Source organism: Anabrus simplex, chromosome 1 (assembly GCF_040414725.1).
Source record: "Anabrus simplex isolate iqAnaSimp1 chromosome 1, ASM4041472v1, whole genome shotgun sequence".
Classification (NCBI taxonomy): Eukaryota; Metazoa; Arthropoda; class Insecta; order Orthoptera; family Tettigoniidae; genus Anabrus; species Anabrus simplex.
In genome coordinates this window covers 1,517,608,608-1,517,627,043 of record NC_090265.1, presented here as the reverse complement: position 1 = coordinate 1,517,627,043, position 18,436 = coordinate 1,517,608,608, and the positions used below count along the sequence as shown (strand labels likewise).

General features: G+C 37.2%; 1 protein-coding gene across 1 annotated transcript in view; it reads right to left on the bottom strand.

The window, feature by feature from the left end:
* LOC136861636 (elongation factor-like GTPase 1) overlaps positions 1-18,436 on the bottom strand; it is a 279,187-nt gene that overhangs the window by 8,817 nt on the left and 251,934 nt on the right. Inside the window, exon 15 of the mRNA XM_067138835.2 lies at positions 9,933-10,480. Coding sequence (XP_066994936.2) covers positions 9,933-10,480 — 548 coding nt within the window. The remainder of the gene's footprint in view (positions 1-9,932; positions 10,481-18,436) is intronic.

Here is an 18,436-nt window from a genome sequence, read left to right as displayed (position 1 = left end):
CCCCTGTGACTAAAGGCCAGCACGCTAACCCAAAGGCAAATGAAACATAAGAGGGCTAATGAACATAGTAGATACCGTAACTGACACTGTTTGGCACCCTCGATCAGGATGGTGCTGGTTTTTATCAGAGTAAAATTAATTAATTAGAGCAGGAGCAGTTATCCTTAATTAAATGAACAAAGGAGCAAATAATAGTGGTGAAGTCCACCCTTCAGTCTATTAATAGTACCCTGTATGATATTACCACAAATGAGATAAAATTAAGTGAAAATTTTGAGCAGCTTAAACAGTACAAACAGAATGAAACCTTACAGATTTCGGAAGTGTTCTGACAGTCTGAATTGCAGATAACATTAAATAAGCACCTGATTGAATTACAAGGTATGTGTTTTAGCTGCATGAACACTATCAGGTAGTCTTGGATAGCATAATGAATGCACGAGTAGGAAAAATTCAAGTACAGATCCTCAGTCCCGATGGTATAATTAAGGCTTACAAAAAGGCTCAGGGAGATTTTCCACTTGCCAGTGGAAGTATGAGAAAGTTATTGGTTCCTCACATATCAAATCTCGTCAGTAAGTGTTTATCTGACGAAAGACACATTGGTGTACATATTAAGACTCCCATTGACAAGTGGGATTAAATACTCCTTGCAGAAATGTATTCCCTTACCCAAAATAATAAAGGATAACCCTAACCACTTTCTGTACCCACAGGAACAGAAGGAGTATGTAATACTAAATAAAGAGAAACAAATATATGCACAGTTAAGTGAAGGACAGCTACAACAATGTAAGTTAACAGACAGTAATCAGAGACAATGTAAGTTCATTTTCCCATTAAGAAATGTAGCTACGCAAAGAAATTGTATAATTAGTCTGTTAACAGGTGTAAGTCACATACCTGAAAACTGTGAAAAAAGGGTGTTTCCAATTTTTGAGTTCACTTAGATATCTGTAAATGATAACAAACAATATGTCATATCTGATGAAGAAAGGGCAGCCAGGTCAGCCAGAATGAAGAGGTTCTGGGAAAGGAAAATGATGCAAGCTAAATCTTGAGTTAATTCTTTGTTAACATAAATGTATATGGGTTTGATTTAAGTGCTCCAATGTGGGCGTAAACTAATGTAAATAAATAAATATATAGCGCCTAAGGAAACCCAAGTGACGTGCGTGTGTAAGAAAACTACTAGCGATGTAAAATTACAAGGTATAGGCATAGCAAGTTTCATGGACCTATGTACTATATACTCGGTAGATAGTAAGATATAAGGTTTGGGATATGTGAACTCTACAGTGAAGAAAGACATTATTCCTGAACTTATGTTTGAATATAATTGTTGTGAAGCAAGTTACAGTGATGTGAAACTCAGTCCAATCCCTGAGTTAAATTGAGTGACTGTACAAAATTTATTAAATCATATTAATGACCGTAGGTGGGCTAGTCACAAGGCCAATGAAGTTAAATATTTAGCGCAACAACAAGAGACTGAATTTAAACACAAGATGGCTATTCAATATATAAGTATATATCAGATAATACCAGTAACTTGGAGTGTTTTGGTGATAATAATTGTAATAGTATGTTGTTGTTGTTGTGGCTGCTTTCGGAAATGTAAGTACAATCCTAAGTGGATTGATGACTATAAGGAATGCTGTCCCAATCTCTGCATATATCAGAATGCAATTACCACCAATAGTAAGGCAAGACTAAAAGTACATTTTATCATCAAGTCAGAGAGCTTTTATGGGATGACGAAGTACCCAAGAGAACAAAATCAACATTAAATAAACAGTATTTCATACCAAACGCTGGTAACTATTAAGAGACAAGATAGTAAGATCCAAGAAGTAGAAATGAAATTTTTAAGAACATCGGTTAAAAAGACAAGAAGAGATAGAATTCAAAATATTAAAATCAGAGAAGAGCTAAATATAGAACAGTTATTACAGACCATACAGAAAGCAAGACTGAGATGGTTTGGACATGTCAAATGAATAGGAAAGGAACAGGTAGTAAGAAGGGAATTGGAAAGAGAAGTTAAGGGAAAGAAACCAGTTGGAAGACCGAGAAGAAAGTGGATGGATCAGATTTGGAAGGACATTGGAGAAGCTGGATTGGATGGGGTGGAAATAATGGAGTAGGAAAAGTGAAAGGACAGAAAGGAGTGTAGGAGGCTTGTTAACCACACCTGGTCAACTGGAGTGGGACATCGATGATGGTGATGATGATGAGTAATGGAAGAGTATCAGATGAGGATGTTACAGTCCATTTTCGGCAACCCAGACAAGCTGGAAGGGCCTCCAGTGAGTCAGGATCGCTACAAGAGTTAGTGCTAGTAGAAACGCCTGAGTTAAGGGTGATACCAGGCGAGAATTTGGCACAGCGTAGTCCTTCAAACAGAAGTGTGAATTCTAAGAGGATTTAAACTGTTATATTAAAATGGTAATGAAATGAATGCAAGAGGTGTTTGCATGCATTTCTCCCCATGGGAGGGAGGTGTCGTGTCCTCCCTGGGACATGAACTCAGGACGGCAATTCCTACCGAGGATCGAACTGGAAAGAACGTAGGAGGAATTGCTGTAACCTGACATATTAGGGTTGGCCGGCATAAAAGGCTGAAATTCAGTACTTGAATGCAAGTACGATTAAAACATGGTAGAAAGGAAATTGTAATATAAATTCATATTCACATAATTGAGAATTATAGTTGAAGAATAATATTTCAACTTATGGGGCAATCTTGAGCAAGAGGAGTTGTCACAAAGCTAGTCACAAGCACGAGGATATGTGTCATGTTGACCCAGTACATAGATCAGACCACTAGCAATGTTAAGATGCACAGGAAATATACAGGGGATACAGGCCTCTGATTGGTTAGAACTATGGAAAGCTCTATTGTAACATAGACAGAATATTCTACAAGCTTCGAGAACGACTGGGTGGGGTCGGTAAGACTATATAAGCCCGAGGAAACCGCTGCTTGGGGCTTCTACTAATAATTCGCGGACCAGTTGCAGCCAGAACCCTCGTCGGTCGACAGAGATTACACAATCGATGATAATAATAATAATATTTTCTTGAATGGTCTTGGAGTAAGACAACTTCTCGTTCAAGACTGCCAAAAATAGAGTCATATAGCTTCTGTACATAGTGTACATATTTTCTACATATTTCAGATGAATATTTAGTAAATTTCATCGTGGGATTCTACTTCATTTGTTATCCTTCTTCTCTGTACCTTGGTTGAAACTTCCCAACCCTAATATTCCAATCGCTCGGGAACGATCCAATCTACCAACCAACCAACAACCAACCTGAAATTCTCCTATAAGGTCCTAATCCTGTCTGTCACGACCGGTGTGCTATTTACCAACTGATGAGCCCAATTTAGCATACTAGAGTGAAACGCTGGCAACCAGGAATGAGTTAGCTGGAAAATTTAAAATGTCCAATAATGGACCAACTATATTGGTATTACGTACCACTTAGTCGAGCAGCTTGTCTTCTTTCTCCCAGTTCTTCCCAGCCCAAACTTTGCAACATTTTTGTAACGCTACTCTTTTGTCAGAAATCACCCAGAACAAATCGAGCTGCTTTTCTCTGTATTTTTTTCAGTTCTTGAATCAAGTAATCCTGGTGAGGGTCCCGTACACTAGAACCATACTCTACATAGTTGGGGTCTTACCAGAGACTTATATGCCCTCTCCTTTACATCCTTACTAAAACCCCTTCCACAGCCGAAAGCTCACATATAGCATATGCCGCTGATGAAAATTCAGAAAGTGTAATTAATGAAGGGTTCAAGGAAGCAGTGATGCTCTACAAGCATTATTGGTTGAGAGTGTGAACTTGGTTTGTTGAAAGAAATATTCCAACCTGTGTCAGATCCATGGATTACAATAGTAGTATACAGTATAACAACAAAAAACTGCTTCTATGTTTTTATTTTACTTTTTTTCCTTATATTTTCATGTAAGTATGTCATTTTATGAAGTACTGGAATGGGAATATGGGTGCATCTAAAAATGGAATAAAGTCTCCTGCTTTACAAAGATATAGATGTACAACAAAAATTCAATTATGTGAATGATAGGACCATCCAGATGAGATTACAAGATGGAAATATGCACTTTACTCCAAGTATATGCACCTCAAGCAGGATGTACCAGAGCCGAGAAAGAAGAATTCCTTATTGAAATTGAACAACAATTAACAGAGGATAACACCATAATTATGATTTATCTGAATTCTCTAGTAAGAAAAGACAAGATTGTGAAAACACCATTGGACCTCATGGCTTTGGGAACAGAAACTCCGAAGGAGACAATCTGAGTGTGGAAGTTGGGATGAAAAGCTCAAGACCATGATAGACTACATTATCAATGATGGCGAAGTTGGTCGGTATGTTAGTGATGTGAAAGTCATACCCAGTGAGTGTCTAGATAGTGACTATTGGCCATTAATAGATGATCTTAAAGATGTCCATCTCCCCAAAGCTAACTGCAAGAAAATGCCGAAGATCAAGACCTGGTTACTGAAAGAAGCAGAGAAGAAAAAGAAATACCAAACAAAGATAACAATCAAAATTATCCAGAGTTTAGAGGGGTAGAAGAAGAATGGACCTTCTTCAAAGAAACTCTTGTAAATGAAGATGAGGAAACGTGTAGGAAAACAAGTTCAAAACCAATAGAGAACGCCTTGGTGGAATGACCAGGTGAAGACAGCAGTAAAATAAAGAAATATGTTGAAAAGAAAATTAGATCAAGTAAAAAAAAAAAAAGGGTGACAGAAGAAATGAGGTATAACTTGAAGAGCGAGCACAGAAATATCGGAACAAGAAGTTGACTGTAAAACAACTAATCCGAAAGAAAAGCGCTGGGATGACTTTACTACCAGGATAGACTGACAAGGAAGTAGGAAGCTAATAGATAAAGTAGTAGAAGAAGTGATGATGGAAACATCTTTGTGCTCGAAACAAATGATGGTAGTTTGATAAGAACACAGAAAAGGATCACAGAAGAAATGATGAGGTACTTCAGCACGTTGTTTAATGGAGATGGAGACACCACCAACACCACCACCTGTAATATACATGAAATCCAGAAAAACCAACCCCTCTTAATCTTTTGTAGGCAGCGATGTATTATGGCCGAGGGCGAATTTTGCAAAAAAAAAAAAAAAAAAGTAATTTGATGTAAATACTACTAAGATTATCCTAAATTATGCATTCATATATAAAAACAATATATATTTTAGGTTTTGCTGAATTTCAGCACTGATCTGTTCCATGAATGAAGCTTTATTATTTTGTGAAAATTTGTTGCCGCAAAAATGGCACATGTGTCACTGAACAATTTTATCAGTGTAATGTAGTTTGTAAAATTGTTATTGTAAGTTTATTACTGTAATCACAGTTCACTGACTAAATTCAACAAGAGAGAATAATAATAATAATACCGCCCCAAAATATTACCGGAAATCGATAACTATTTCAAAAGCAACAATACACACACATTTTACAGGACATTTAGTGAAGAACTGATGAATAACAAGCCACACAGTCTTTCTTAGAAATGAAGCTTCCACGGTGTGTAGAATTATTCAGTTCTTTTTCCAGGTTGAACCGTGTTGTTATTTTCTGTACATCCTATACAGTTTGCCCAACGTTTCAAATACACTGCAGTATTCTTTGTCAAGGTGACTGAAATACCCCCACTCAATCTGGGGTAATCAGTCTTCCAGGCAGCTATCACACTACTCACCCAGCTGACCGTAGTCTACTACATCTGTACTTTCATTAATTGCAACTAAAAAAGGCACAAAATTTTGAATTTTGCATTTGAGCTGTCTTTTCAAATCCCCTTCCATGCCACAAATGGAACAAGACATTGTCTGTTTCAATATAATTCAACTGGAAAAGAAAGTATGAATAAGTTTTGCTGGTAATCTGAAACGGTTTATGTCAAACAAATCTACAGTGATATTTTTCTTTGCTGTGTGTTGCCTTTCAGTCTAGCTATGAGCTTTTCCTGTGCTTTGCCTTCTGTCTATTAATTCAGAGCGGAATGAAGTGTTGTATGTTGACGCTGTACATTCCATTTCCTTGTCGAATTCAGCATGTTTTGACACACAAGACCCTTCTCAGTAAAGAGAAACTGTTCTTCTCATGAAGAGGTCAATGGGCTTCCCTGGACTGACACAGCGACATATGTTATGAGAAATGACACTATCTCAAGACTAACTGAAAGAACTTGTGTAATGACCTTATCCCAGTGACATATTGGCTTCACGTGCCCCCCCTCCCTTCCCATTCCAACCAGGCTCTGAGTACTGTTGCTGAGTACACGTGAGTACTCGCACTCAGTTGAGCAGAGTTGGAACAGGCTTACATATCTATGCATATGTATGAACCTGTAATTATTTAGGACTAGCTGCAGTACCCTTCATTGACAGGAAAAATCATACAGAATGTGCGAAGTTATGTAACTCCCAAGCTACTTTCCACCAATATTCGGGCAGGCTGTTTTACTCGGAACACAGCAGCAATCCCATCTATTGGAGATGAGTGGCAGCAGAAGAGACAAATCACATCACAAGAATGGTCAATGTAATGTTATTGTTGATCAGTTTTATGAGCTTTCGATATTGTAGACCTTCACATTTAGTTTTCTTCTGACTCTGGGATATTATCACTAGAGCATGTAATGTAAAGGCAGTTCTTCCTTCCTTCATGACTCCCTCTTGTCTTTTTCTTCAAGCGATCGTTCCTTCGTGATTTTTTTCTTATTTTTTATAATCATCTTCACATTTTTCCTTGCCGATACGGACTAATGAATACGCGGTTTTACACCTTAAACAATCATGACAAAAACAGTTAACATGATTAAACATTTCCATGTTAAGAATGCTTGGCGTCGATATGGACTAAATAACAAAAGTCTAAATTCATTATTCTATTATCATAGTCAATACGTTAAAACTGTATAAGATATAAATTATTGGAACTTGTATTCTCTATAACTTTTGCTACAGTATGTAATACTTTTTGATAGGACCAATAACATATGTATTTAAAAAATTAAATTTTAGACACCTTCCCCTAAACTATCATTTCATCCAGCATGAATAAAAATTATTTACATCCTAGACTGTAGCACCTTATTGCCACATTTTACTTACCGATTTTCATTAAATTCTGTTCACTCATTTTCTCGTAGTTCGGCGTTGATATGGACTTAGCAACAAAAATCAAAATTCATGAATATCTCTGTTATCAAAGCCGGTACGGTAAAAATGCGTAAGACATAAATGATCGGAAATTTAATTCTATATAATTTTAGTTATGTATTATTTATTGATAAGACCATTAACAACATGGATATTTGAGAATTATATTTCAGGCCTTCCCCTAAACTAATTTTCCCTCAGCGTGAGTAAAATTATTTATAGCCTAGATTGTAGCACATCATTTCCTGACTTTACATACCGATTTTCATGAAATTCTCTTCAGCAATTTTCTCGTGATGCCTGTACATACATACAGTACATACTGTTAATAAACTTAACCATGACAGGTTAATATTGTGTTTGGTCCGTATTGACTAGTCTGAATTTATAATGTAACTATTTAAAATAGTTTATTTGAATCCGCCTTGATCAATACACTCATTAAATGAAAGAAAAACTATTTATTAAACCAAACATGTCTCGGGAAATCTCAACCATTCCCTTCCTCAGTGGTCAGATCAAAGAACAAAACATTATCAAAACATTATTTTATCAATACATAAAATTTTGGTTGAACTGAATGAGAATACTATATAAATTTAGGATCTTCAAGTTTTTCTTCTTTTCTTCTTTTAGCTCCTTAAATGATCATATGCTAGTCTGTACAGTGGGTTATCTTCTGCACTTCTCTCATTTAAATTTGATTCAAATTTTTTTTTTTTGTGTGTAAGGTAAATTTCTAAATTTTCCAAAACATTCATTAATTTTCCCTTTTTGGCCGAATGTAATAATTTCATGTCATTGGAAATGTCTGTAAATTTATGATTCATTTCAATCATATGTTCTCCCATTGCCAAATATCTTTTATGTTTAATTGCATTAACATGTTCATTGTACCTTATAGCCTAACTTCTACCAGACTGTCCTATGTATCCTTGTTTACATATTTGGCATGTTAATTTGTAAATTTCTGATTTATTAAATATACATGTATTCTCTATCTTTTCTGAATTGAAAATTATCTTATTAGTATTATTATCCGTCTTATATGTGACATTGATGTTCTTTTTCCTGAAAATTTTAGCCAGCTGATAAGAATGCTTATTTTGAAAAGTTAGAACTGCAAATTTCTTTTTCTCTTTTCGCTCTTTAATTAAAGTTGTTTTTGGTTCATTTTTCACTTTATTTATCATTCTATTTATAAATCTTTTGGAATATCCGTTGCTATGAGCGATTTGATGGATTATATTTATCTCTCTATTATGGTTCTTCTTAGACATAGGTATGTTCATAGCTCTATTAAACTGTAAAATGTTGCCTTTTTATGTTGACCTGGATGATTGGAGTCATTTCTTATAATAGTATCTGTTTGAGTAGCTTTTCTGAAAATTTGAAAATCAAAATGACCAAAATTTCCAGTAACTGTTAAATCTAAATAATTTAAAGTCCTATCATTTTCAGATTCCGTCGCAAAATGCAATTGTTTATCCAAAGTATTTAAATACTGTAATATACCATCAGGTTTAACCTTTTGTTCATCGATAATAACAAATATATCATCGACGTATCTCAACCATGTAATCAATCCATCTATTTTTATCCACTATTTTATTATATTCAATGTAATCCATGAATATGTTAGATAAAATAACTGAAGCTGGCGAACCCATTGCTAGGCCTTTAGACTGTTTGTAAATTTTGTTGTCAAAAACGAAATAGTTATTTTCCAAAGTAAATACTAGTAATGTTAAAAGTTCTTCAATTTCCATCTTACTTAATTTGCTGTGTTGCATTAAATTCTCTCTTACAATTTTTATAGTATCTAGGATAGGAATGTTGGAGTACATATCTTTGATATCCAAACTATGTATCGTGTAGTAATCTGTTAACTCAGTGTTTTTAATGAGAGAAGTGCAGAAGATAACCCAACTGTACAGACTAGCATATGATCATTTAAGGAGCAAAAAGAAGAAAAGAAGAAAAACTTGGAGATCCTAAATTTATATAGTATTCTCATTCAGTTCGACCAATTTTTTTTTTCTTTCACTTAATGAGTGTATTGATCAAGGCGGATTCAAATAAACTATTTTAAATAGTTACATTATACATACAGTACATACATACATACATACATACATACATACATACATACATACATACATACATACATACATACCTGACTGACTGAAAATTAAAAAGTGCATTTCCTTGTTACTGTGGACACAACCAATAAAGAAATACCATTCTTTTTAAATTCTGAGCAATGTACAGAGAAAACTCTTATTTTATATACATAGATTAGAATTTGGAACAGTGTCCTAGAACTTTTATTAGATACCACTCCATCATGAGTTGGAGCTGATATGGATAAATACTACCAGACATGTCATACAGACACACCACATGTCATCTAAAAACACTGCAACTGAACATAAACCATTTCAAAATTCTATGACATACTAGACAATAAGCAAAGCAATAGATGTTAGCATTTCAATGTTATGACATCATTTTGTAACAATTTCACTTACATGAACATTTTTACTTGAGTAGTAACTTCCTAGGATAGATAATAAAGTTAAAACAAATTTGAGTAAATTATCTTTGCATTTCCAGGATGGACAGCTACTTTGTTTTTCCTGTTTTTACTTTGTACCTTATTGGAATCTGAATATCCAAAGTGATAAAATCGTTCTTACCTAGAATCAGGCTGGCTGGCTATACTCCACTCCTCTACCACAAAGCACACACCCATCATAGGTTCTTCACATAAAGGACCAGCCAGAGTTGCTAACTGGAAACCACTAATAAAACTGCTGTCGTACTCTGAACGAGGATCACTCTTAACACCCGCTCCTACTTCCCACATTGAAGGTCGGATGTAATCTGTTGTTCTGTTAAGCAGCACATTAGGCCCACAATGTCGAGGACCCACACTCCAAATATGATCCACTGCATCCTCCCACTCCTTGCCAGCAGAAGAAAATGCCTCCTTTAGTTGCTTCTGTAGATTTCTAACAGATTTCAGAGACCTTTCTGTCATTATGTCTGTCTTGATGTCAACACACTGTTCCTTAGCAGTTTGCTGAGCACTAAGATGTCTGTCCCAAGCTTTCAATAGTTCTGCATTATTCTCCAAGAGGGCTGTCACTTCCTCTGGCAAAGGAGCAGCACGTATCTTGATTGTTGACTGCTTGTTGGACGTGCTAATGGTTATCATGCCACTGCTGGAGTCCACTTCTCCATCCTGTATAATCAAACAAAAAGTTACTTATCAAAATTATTTCATTTTGTCATTCTAAGAAGATGCTGCTGGGTCGAGATTTTATAAGTCTAGGGATAAGCTAGTCCAGACTAAATTTAAATCTGGAGTTAAAATTGCATTGGTAGGTCAGTGGTTAGTTCTGGACTTAATTTATCATGGATTCATTTAAGTTCAGGACTAATTCTAACACCATACTCTTTTAGTGCTGTGGAACAGCTGTGGAATGCTTGGAAACAGATTAAAAAGAGAAAGGGAAGTCCACAGTACGTTTTGAATTCTCGGAATGAGAGTTGAACTTGGCACATTTTCACAGGCCTTCTTCTTGATTGCTTTGTTTGCTCTGTCATGCAATTTGATTTCAACCTGCCGTGTTAAGCACTGCATTTCACATTTTACTACTGTATTTCCGTTTTAAATCTTCAGTAACATTTCACTGTGATTTAATAGCTATAGAATTGCTAACACACAATAAATTTCTAGAATAAACAAAAAAGATGCAATCTATGCAGAAAAAAGGTATTTGGAGTAGCTTGTTTCCTTAAATACTGTGTACTGCCAACATAAAGCAGTCATATTTACAGTACTGGTTATGTAACATCTGGTAAATTATAACTCTGAGCCCGTTGTTGAAACCACATGGGATACTTCAACCTTTTGCCATTCCTTATTTAAATGCGGCTGCCTGGCCAGAATTACCATGTTTTCTGACAGGGACAATTAAGTACCCATAGACACAGCATCATAAATGCCACTATTGATGCCCTAATTTACATTTGTAAGCACAAAGCATGCATCTTGGCACGACCAGGTATCTTCACAAGAGAATGAAATAATTTTGGAGATGGAATGCTGATGGGTAAACTTCCAATTCTGCATTCTTTCAAACCTATCGACACTACTCCGAGGTAAGTAGATGACATGGTGTGAACTTGAACATGAATAATCTCTAACTGGAAGATGACCTTCATTATTAGGTCTGCTTGTGAAATATACAGAAAAGGCTGTAAATAAGATACTCAGAGCTAACCGAGTGATGGGAATGCAGCGTGTTCTCACTCCTTTTCAATAGTTCTATCAACACACTTCTAATAATGGCATCTCTAACAACCGTAAAAGTAGTTAGTGGGACATAAAGCAAATAACATTATTATTGTGTGACGAGCACTTTGGAGCGTTCGGCACGGCAGACAAATCATAAATAGGAATGACATAGGGTTAATTATTTCCCTTTTCTTTTTTTAAACTCCAGTAGGATACTTGTGTATGCTGGTGGGTGGATTGATTGACTGAAAAATGATACCGGTCAATAAACTCAGGTTCCGATAAACAAACAAACAAACGAATTACTTCCGATTTGGTGATATTGAATTCTAGGTCCTTGAGCATGTACATAGTCCAGATAATCCAAATAATCCATTTTCACTTCACAGGTTACCACGGCAAAACACGCAAGATGCAGTTTTAAGCTGCGGACCAAAATTACTCCTGCTCATTGGCGGATCTAAAAGAAAACTTTAATATAATTCTGGACTTCAAGATTTTAGTCCAGTTTCTGATCCAGCAAGACTTGCAAACCAAAATTAGTCTTGAGTAAAACGAAACCTTCATCCAGCAAACAAAATTTATAAAGTCCAGGTTTAAATAAACTTTTAGTTCTAGACTAGAGTTAATCACCCAACCCAGCAACAGCTCCTAAAAGTAATTAAGATTTAAAGCATACTACCTGTGGAATTATAAACAACAATGAAGAGAAGAATAAACCAATAGTCTTATGCTGATCAGTAAACATTTATATGTTGAGTGCTCAGCCCGAAGACTGGTTTGTACCTCAATAGCCCCACCAACAGCTGTCATAGATGGTCTAGGCATACTAGAGAAATGAGGAATGAGGTAATTTCCTGTTACTTTCCTCACAAAGCCAGGTGTTGCTATTACATATCAGTCTACCAAGCCCACTGAAATGCCCCCACAAACTTACCCTATGAATGACATTTTCACATCATTTAAACAGGGACTGGCTGCATAAGGAACGACATCACTAGCATCACTCATATTTCAGTCACTTTCATAATGTCAAAGCCAAGGGTAAGACCAAGACAGGTCAACGACAGTAACAAACTTGTTCTAGCCCATACTAGAAGACATAGTGTACTGTAAACACCAGGTCTCACCAGTAAAAGCATATATATACTGTAGCCTATATATTTCTAACTGGCAAGTTTCAGCATTTCTTTTCTCTCTTTTTCAAGTTCTGTGCTGGGAGTGGGTGGTTGGGGTAATGTGTGTGTTTTCTTCATTTCATTAGTGGTGGTTAACATCATACTAACACATGAAAGGTTTTTAGCAATGCAAACGTGTAAAAAGGGTAGGTGTGGGAGAAAGTGGCTGTGGTCTTAATTAAGATACACAGGAAAACATAAAATAACAATCTTCAGGGCTGCTGGCAGTGGGGCTCAAACCCACCATCTTCTAAATTCAACCTCACAGCTGTGAGATCCAAACCATGCAGCCAACTCATTCAGAGAGAGAGAGAGAGAGAGAGAGAGAGAGAGAGAATGAATGGTTAATATTCAGCACTACACAGACACACTGGGCAACTTACACCAAACCATCAAGAGGACATGTACTGATATCTTCCCATCTGGTATTGGTATTATTCTTCACAACAATGAAAATCTGGTGGGAGATTCTTGATCACCCAGCCAACAACCTGATCGGTCACCTTGTGAATTCAATTTCTTTACACCTCTCAAGATATTTCTCAATGGTAAATGCTTCCACAACAGTGATGAACTTAAGACTGCAGTGACTGGTTCAAACATCAACGAAGACCTTTCTTTTCAGATGGTATACAAACCTCAGTGAAGCACGGGAATGCATGTCTGAATTCACAGGGTGATCTTTTCTCCTAACACAATACCATAGTTTCAATCCTTAATATACCACTGATTCTGCTTGTGTTTACTTTGTAATTTCATTCTATTGATTTGTATCAATAAATGGTCCCAGGAAGGTTTCAGCTGATCATGTCTTATAATTCCTTCCTCCGTTGTATATATTTTAATGTAAATAGAAAAATGTTCTGAGTGTGTGTGGCAGTCCAAGAGTGAGTATAAGTTAAATTTGACTGTAGTTCAGTTTCTTCTACAACACCAACAAATAAAAGTGTTTCTGGCCAAGTGTGACACACTCCCTCACTACACAAAAATCTGCATATACTGGGTGTTTCACCCGCCCCTTGCAATCTAGTTTTATGCAACCCGCTGTCCTAACTAGAATTCTGAAATATGTCGGTCTCTCTCCCTGAACCGGGTTAATATAATGAGATGTGTGGTTATGGACTAGAAAACAGCAGAAATCATGAGCGCCACTATCATTATAAGCACCCTAAATGAACTCGTAAAACTAGCACAGATATGAAGAACATGTACCTTACAAAAGGAGGTACACATATACACTAGTAACAGGTATTGTATAGCCTGGGAAATGCCCGTTGCATGTCAAGTCTCGCAACAGCTTACTTGGCATGCACGGTCGGGGGTCTGGAAGCGAACAGTGCTCAAAATGTAGGAGGTTTGAATCCCACGCATGTGTATATATTTTTTATAGCCAGTTGCCTGGGATGTGGCAAAGTTGCATACTAATAGTTTGACAGATTTGTTTATTTGGCTCTGAAAAGGGCTGTTGGTATGGTGGCATATAGTATGGAGCTGGGTTGGAAGAGGCTAGGAAACATGTGACAGGATTTCAGTTACCTACATTGTTTAACACACCACCTGCTTGAACCGACGACCTCCGTGGTCGATACAGAGCTGTGCACGATGTTATAAGGACTGCCTGGCACACTGCAACATCTCCGGCATAATGGATCAGCATGCCTGCATGATGAGCTGTCTAAGGTGACCGGGACTGGCCAGCTCCTAGGCATAAATCAGTTGTTTTACATGGCCCTACACAAAAATATCCAGGGGTGAAAGATCAGGCAATCTGGTGGGCCAGTAGGCAGGTCTTCCCCTTCCTATCCATTTACCAGGATATGTCACGTGAAAATGGTTATGGACGACCACCGCCGCATGTGGCAGAGCTCTGTCATGTTGAAACCACATCCTGCAGCGGTCAAGGTGTGGCACGTTCCAAGAATGGTGGTATTACATCTTGGAGAAATCACAAATAGCATTGTAACCATAAGTTGATAGAAGATTCTTTGTTGGCCTCAGCTATGCTCACTATATGAAATTTCATCTCCTCCGCTTCTCATTGTGAGCGTTCAAATTTCTTCTTAACAAAAATCTCTTATCTCCAGCGAATAGGTTCCTATAAACGTGGTACGGATACACAAGATTCAACTAAGAATATATTGGGATGCTTAAATAATTAATTCAAGTCCAATTTGCACTTTCAGAATTAGCATAATAGTAGTTTCAAATAACTACAAAAGAATAACGCAGAAATAAAATAATTAAAACTATATCATTAGATTAAACAACAATATTTGAAATTAATAAGTAAAAAGAATATTTAACAGAGATATGTCCATGATTCACATTACCAATTTCCAAAACCTTAAAATCAATTATTCTTCATTTGAAAAATTAGAACATTTTAAGCACACCTCGGACCTATGGGAGTAACGGAGTCCCACTCCCATTTGACAGGCGAGGGACACCTTGGAAACAACTTGGCGAACGAAATGGAATTCGATGGGGAGCTATCAATAACAATGGGGTTATGGAAAAAAAGAAAGTAGAACTGGCTGAGTCAGCAAAGAGGATGCATCTGGATGTGCTAGGAGTAAGTGATATTCGGGTAAGGGGAGATAACGAGGAAGATATAGCAGATTATAAAGTGTACTTGACGGGTGTTAGAAAGGGAAGGGCACAGTCTGGGGTAGAGCTCTTTATCAGGAATACCATTGCACGCAACATAGTTTCTGTTAGGCACGTAAATGAGCGAATGATGTGGGTAGATTTGTCAGTTGGAGGAATTAGGACTAGAATTGTCTCCGTGTATTCACCATATGAGGGTGCAGATGAGGATGAAGTTGAGAAGTTTTATGAAGTATTGAGTGATATCATAATCAGGATCAGTAGCAAGGATAGAATAGTGCTAATAGGCAATTTCAATGCGAGAGTTGGAAATAGAACTGAATGATACGAAAGGGTGATTGGCAAATGTGGGGAAGATATGGAAGCTAACGGGAATGGGAAGCGTTTGCTGGACTTCTGTGATGGTATGGGTTTAACAGTTACAAATACATTCTTCAAGCATAAGGCTATTCACCGCTACACATGGCAGACTAGGGGTACCAGATCCATAATAGACTATATCTTAACCGACTTTGAATTCAGGAAATCTGATAGGAATGTTCGAATTTTTTGCGGATTTTTCGATGATACAGACCACTATCTGATCTGTAGTGAACAAAATATCTCTAGGCCTAGGGTAGAGAAAGTGAAATCTGATGCAAACGAATAAGGGTAGAAAATCTCCAGGACGAGGAAATTAGACAGAAGTACATGGATATGATTAGTGAGAAGTTTCGAACAGTAGACAGTAAGCAGGTTCAGGATATAGAAAGTAAATGGGTGGCATACAGGGATGCTGTAGTAGTAACAGCAAGGGAATGCCCAGGAACAACTGTGTGTAAAGATGGGGAAAAGGCGAAGATCTTGGTGGAATAACGAAGTGAGAGCAGCTTGAAAACGTAAAAAGAAGGTGTATCAGAAATGGCTCCAAACAAGGGCCGAGGCAGACAGGGATTTGTACGTAGATGAAAAAAACAGAGCGAAGCAAATAGTTGTCGAATCCAAAAAGAAGTCGTGGGAAGATTTTGGTAATAACCTGGAAAGGCTAAGTCAAGCAGCAGGGAAACCTTTCTGGACAGTAATAAAGAATCTTAGGAAGGGAGGGAAATGAACAGTGTTTTGAGTAACTCAGATGAACTCATAATAGATCCCAGGGAATCACTGGAGAGGTGGAGGGAATATTTTGAACATCTTCTCATTGTAAAGGGAAATCCTCCTGGTGGTGTTGCGAACAGCCAAGCTCATGGGGAGGAGGAAAATAATGAAATTACACTTGAGGAAGTGGAAAGGACGGTAAATAAACTCCATTGTCATAAAGCAGCAGGAATAGACGAAATTAGACCTGAAATGGTGAAATATAGTGGGAAGGCAGGGATGAAATGGCTTCATAGAGTAGTAAGATTAGCATGGAGTGTTGGTAAGGTACCTTCAGATTGGACAAAAGCAGTAATTGCACCTATTTATAAGCAAGGGAACAGGAAGGATTGCAACAACTATCGAGGTATCTCATTGATTAGTATACCATTCAAAGTATTCACTGGCATCTTGGATGGAAGGGTGCGATCAGTTGTTGAGAGGAAGTTGGATGAAAACCAGTGTGGTTTCAGACCACAGAGAGGCTGTCAGGATCAGATTTTCAGTATGCGCCAGTAATTGAAAAATGCTACGAGAGGAATAGGCAGTTGTGTTTATGTTTCGTAGATCTAGAGAAGGCATATAACAGGGTACCGAGGGAAAAGATGTTCGCTATACTGGGGGACTATGGAATTAAAGGTAGATTATTAAAATCAATCAAAGGCATTTATGTTGACACTTGGGCTTCAGTGAGAATTGATGGTAGAATGAGCTCTTGGTTCAGGGTACTTGCAGGGGTTAGACAAGGCTGTAATCTTTCACCTCTGCTGTTTGTAGTTTACATGGATCATCTGCTGAAAGGTATAAAATGGCAGGGAGGGTTTCAGTTAGGGGGAAATGTAGTAAGCAGTCTGTCCTATGCTGACAATTTCGTCTTAATGGCAGATTGTGCCGAAAGCCTGCAGTCTAATATCTTGGAACTTGGAAATAGGTGCCATGAGTATGGTATGAAAGTTAGCATCTCGAAGACTTAGGTAACAAATTAAACAAAATTGAATGTCACATTGGTGATACAAAGCTAGAATAGGTTGATAATTTCAAGTATTTAGGTTGTGTGTTCTCCGAGGATGGTAATATAGTAAGTGAGATTCAATCAAGGTGTTGTAAAGCTAATGCAGTGAGCCTGCAGTTGCAATCAACAGTATTCTGTAAGAAGGAAGGCAGCTCCCAGACGAAACTATCTTTTCATCGGTCTGTTTGCAGGCCAACTTTGCTTTACGGAGCGAAAGCTGGGTGGACTCAGGATATCTTATTCATAAGTTAGAAGTAACAGACATGAAAGTAGCAAGAATGATTGCTGGTACAAACAGGTGGGAACAATGGCAGGAGGGTACTCGCAATGAGGAGATACAGGCTAATTTAGGAATGAGCTGTACGCATAAACCAGCTTCGGTGGTGGGGTCATGTGAGGCGAATGGAGGAGTATAGGTTACCTAGGAGAATAATGGGCTCTGTTATAGAGGGTAAGAGAAGTGGAGGTAGACCAAGACGATGATGGTTAGACTCAGTTTCTAGTGATTTAAAGAGAAGAGGTATAGAACTAAATGAGGCCACAACACTAGTTGCAAATCGAGGATTGTGGCGACGTTTAGTAAATTCACAGAGGCTTGCAGACTGAACGCTGAAAGGCATAACAGTCTATAATGATGATGTAATGTATGTATGTATGTATGTATGTATGTATGTATGTATGTATGTATGTATGTATGTATGTATGTATGTATGTATGTATGTTGAAAAATTAGAAATTATATAAATGACAAATCAATGTGATAATTAGATTCCAGATTTCCATGCACTATCAAATCTCAAATTATGCATGCATTCATGCACTATCATATAGCAAAACATGCACAATAAACTGGAAAATATGCACAATCAAAACTAAGTTCCTTTTGAAACATTGTACAACTAAATGCTCCAAATTGTCTTGATTTAAGCTCATCCGTTTATCTGTCAGTACCTTCTTAAGCTCAGAAAATTACAAGAAGTGACAGAT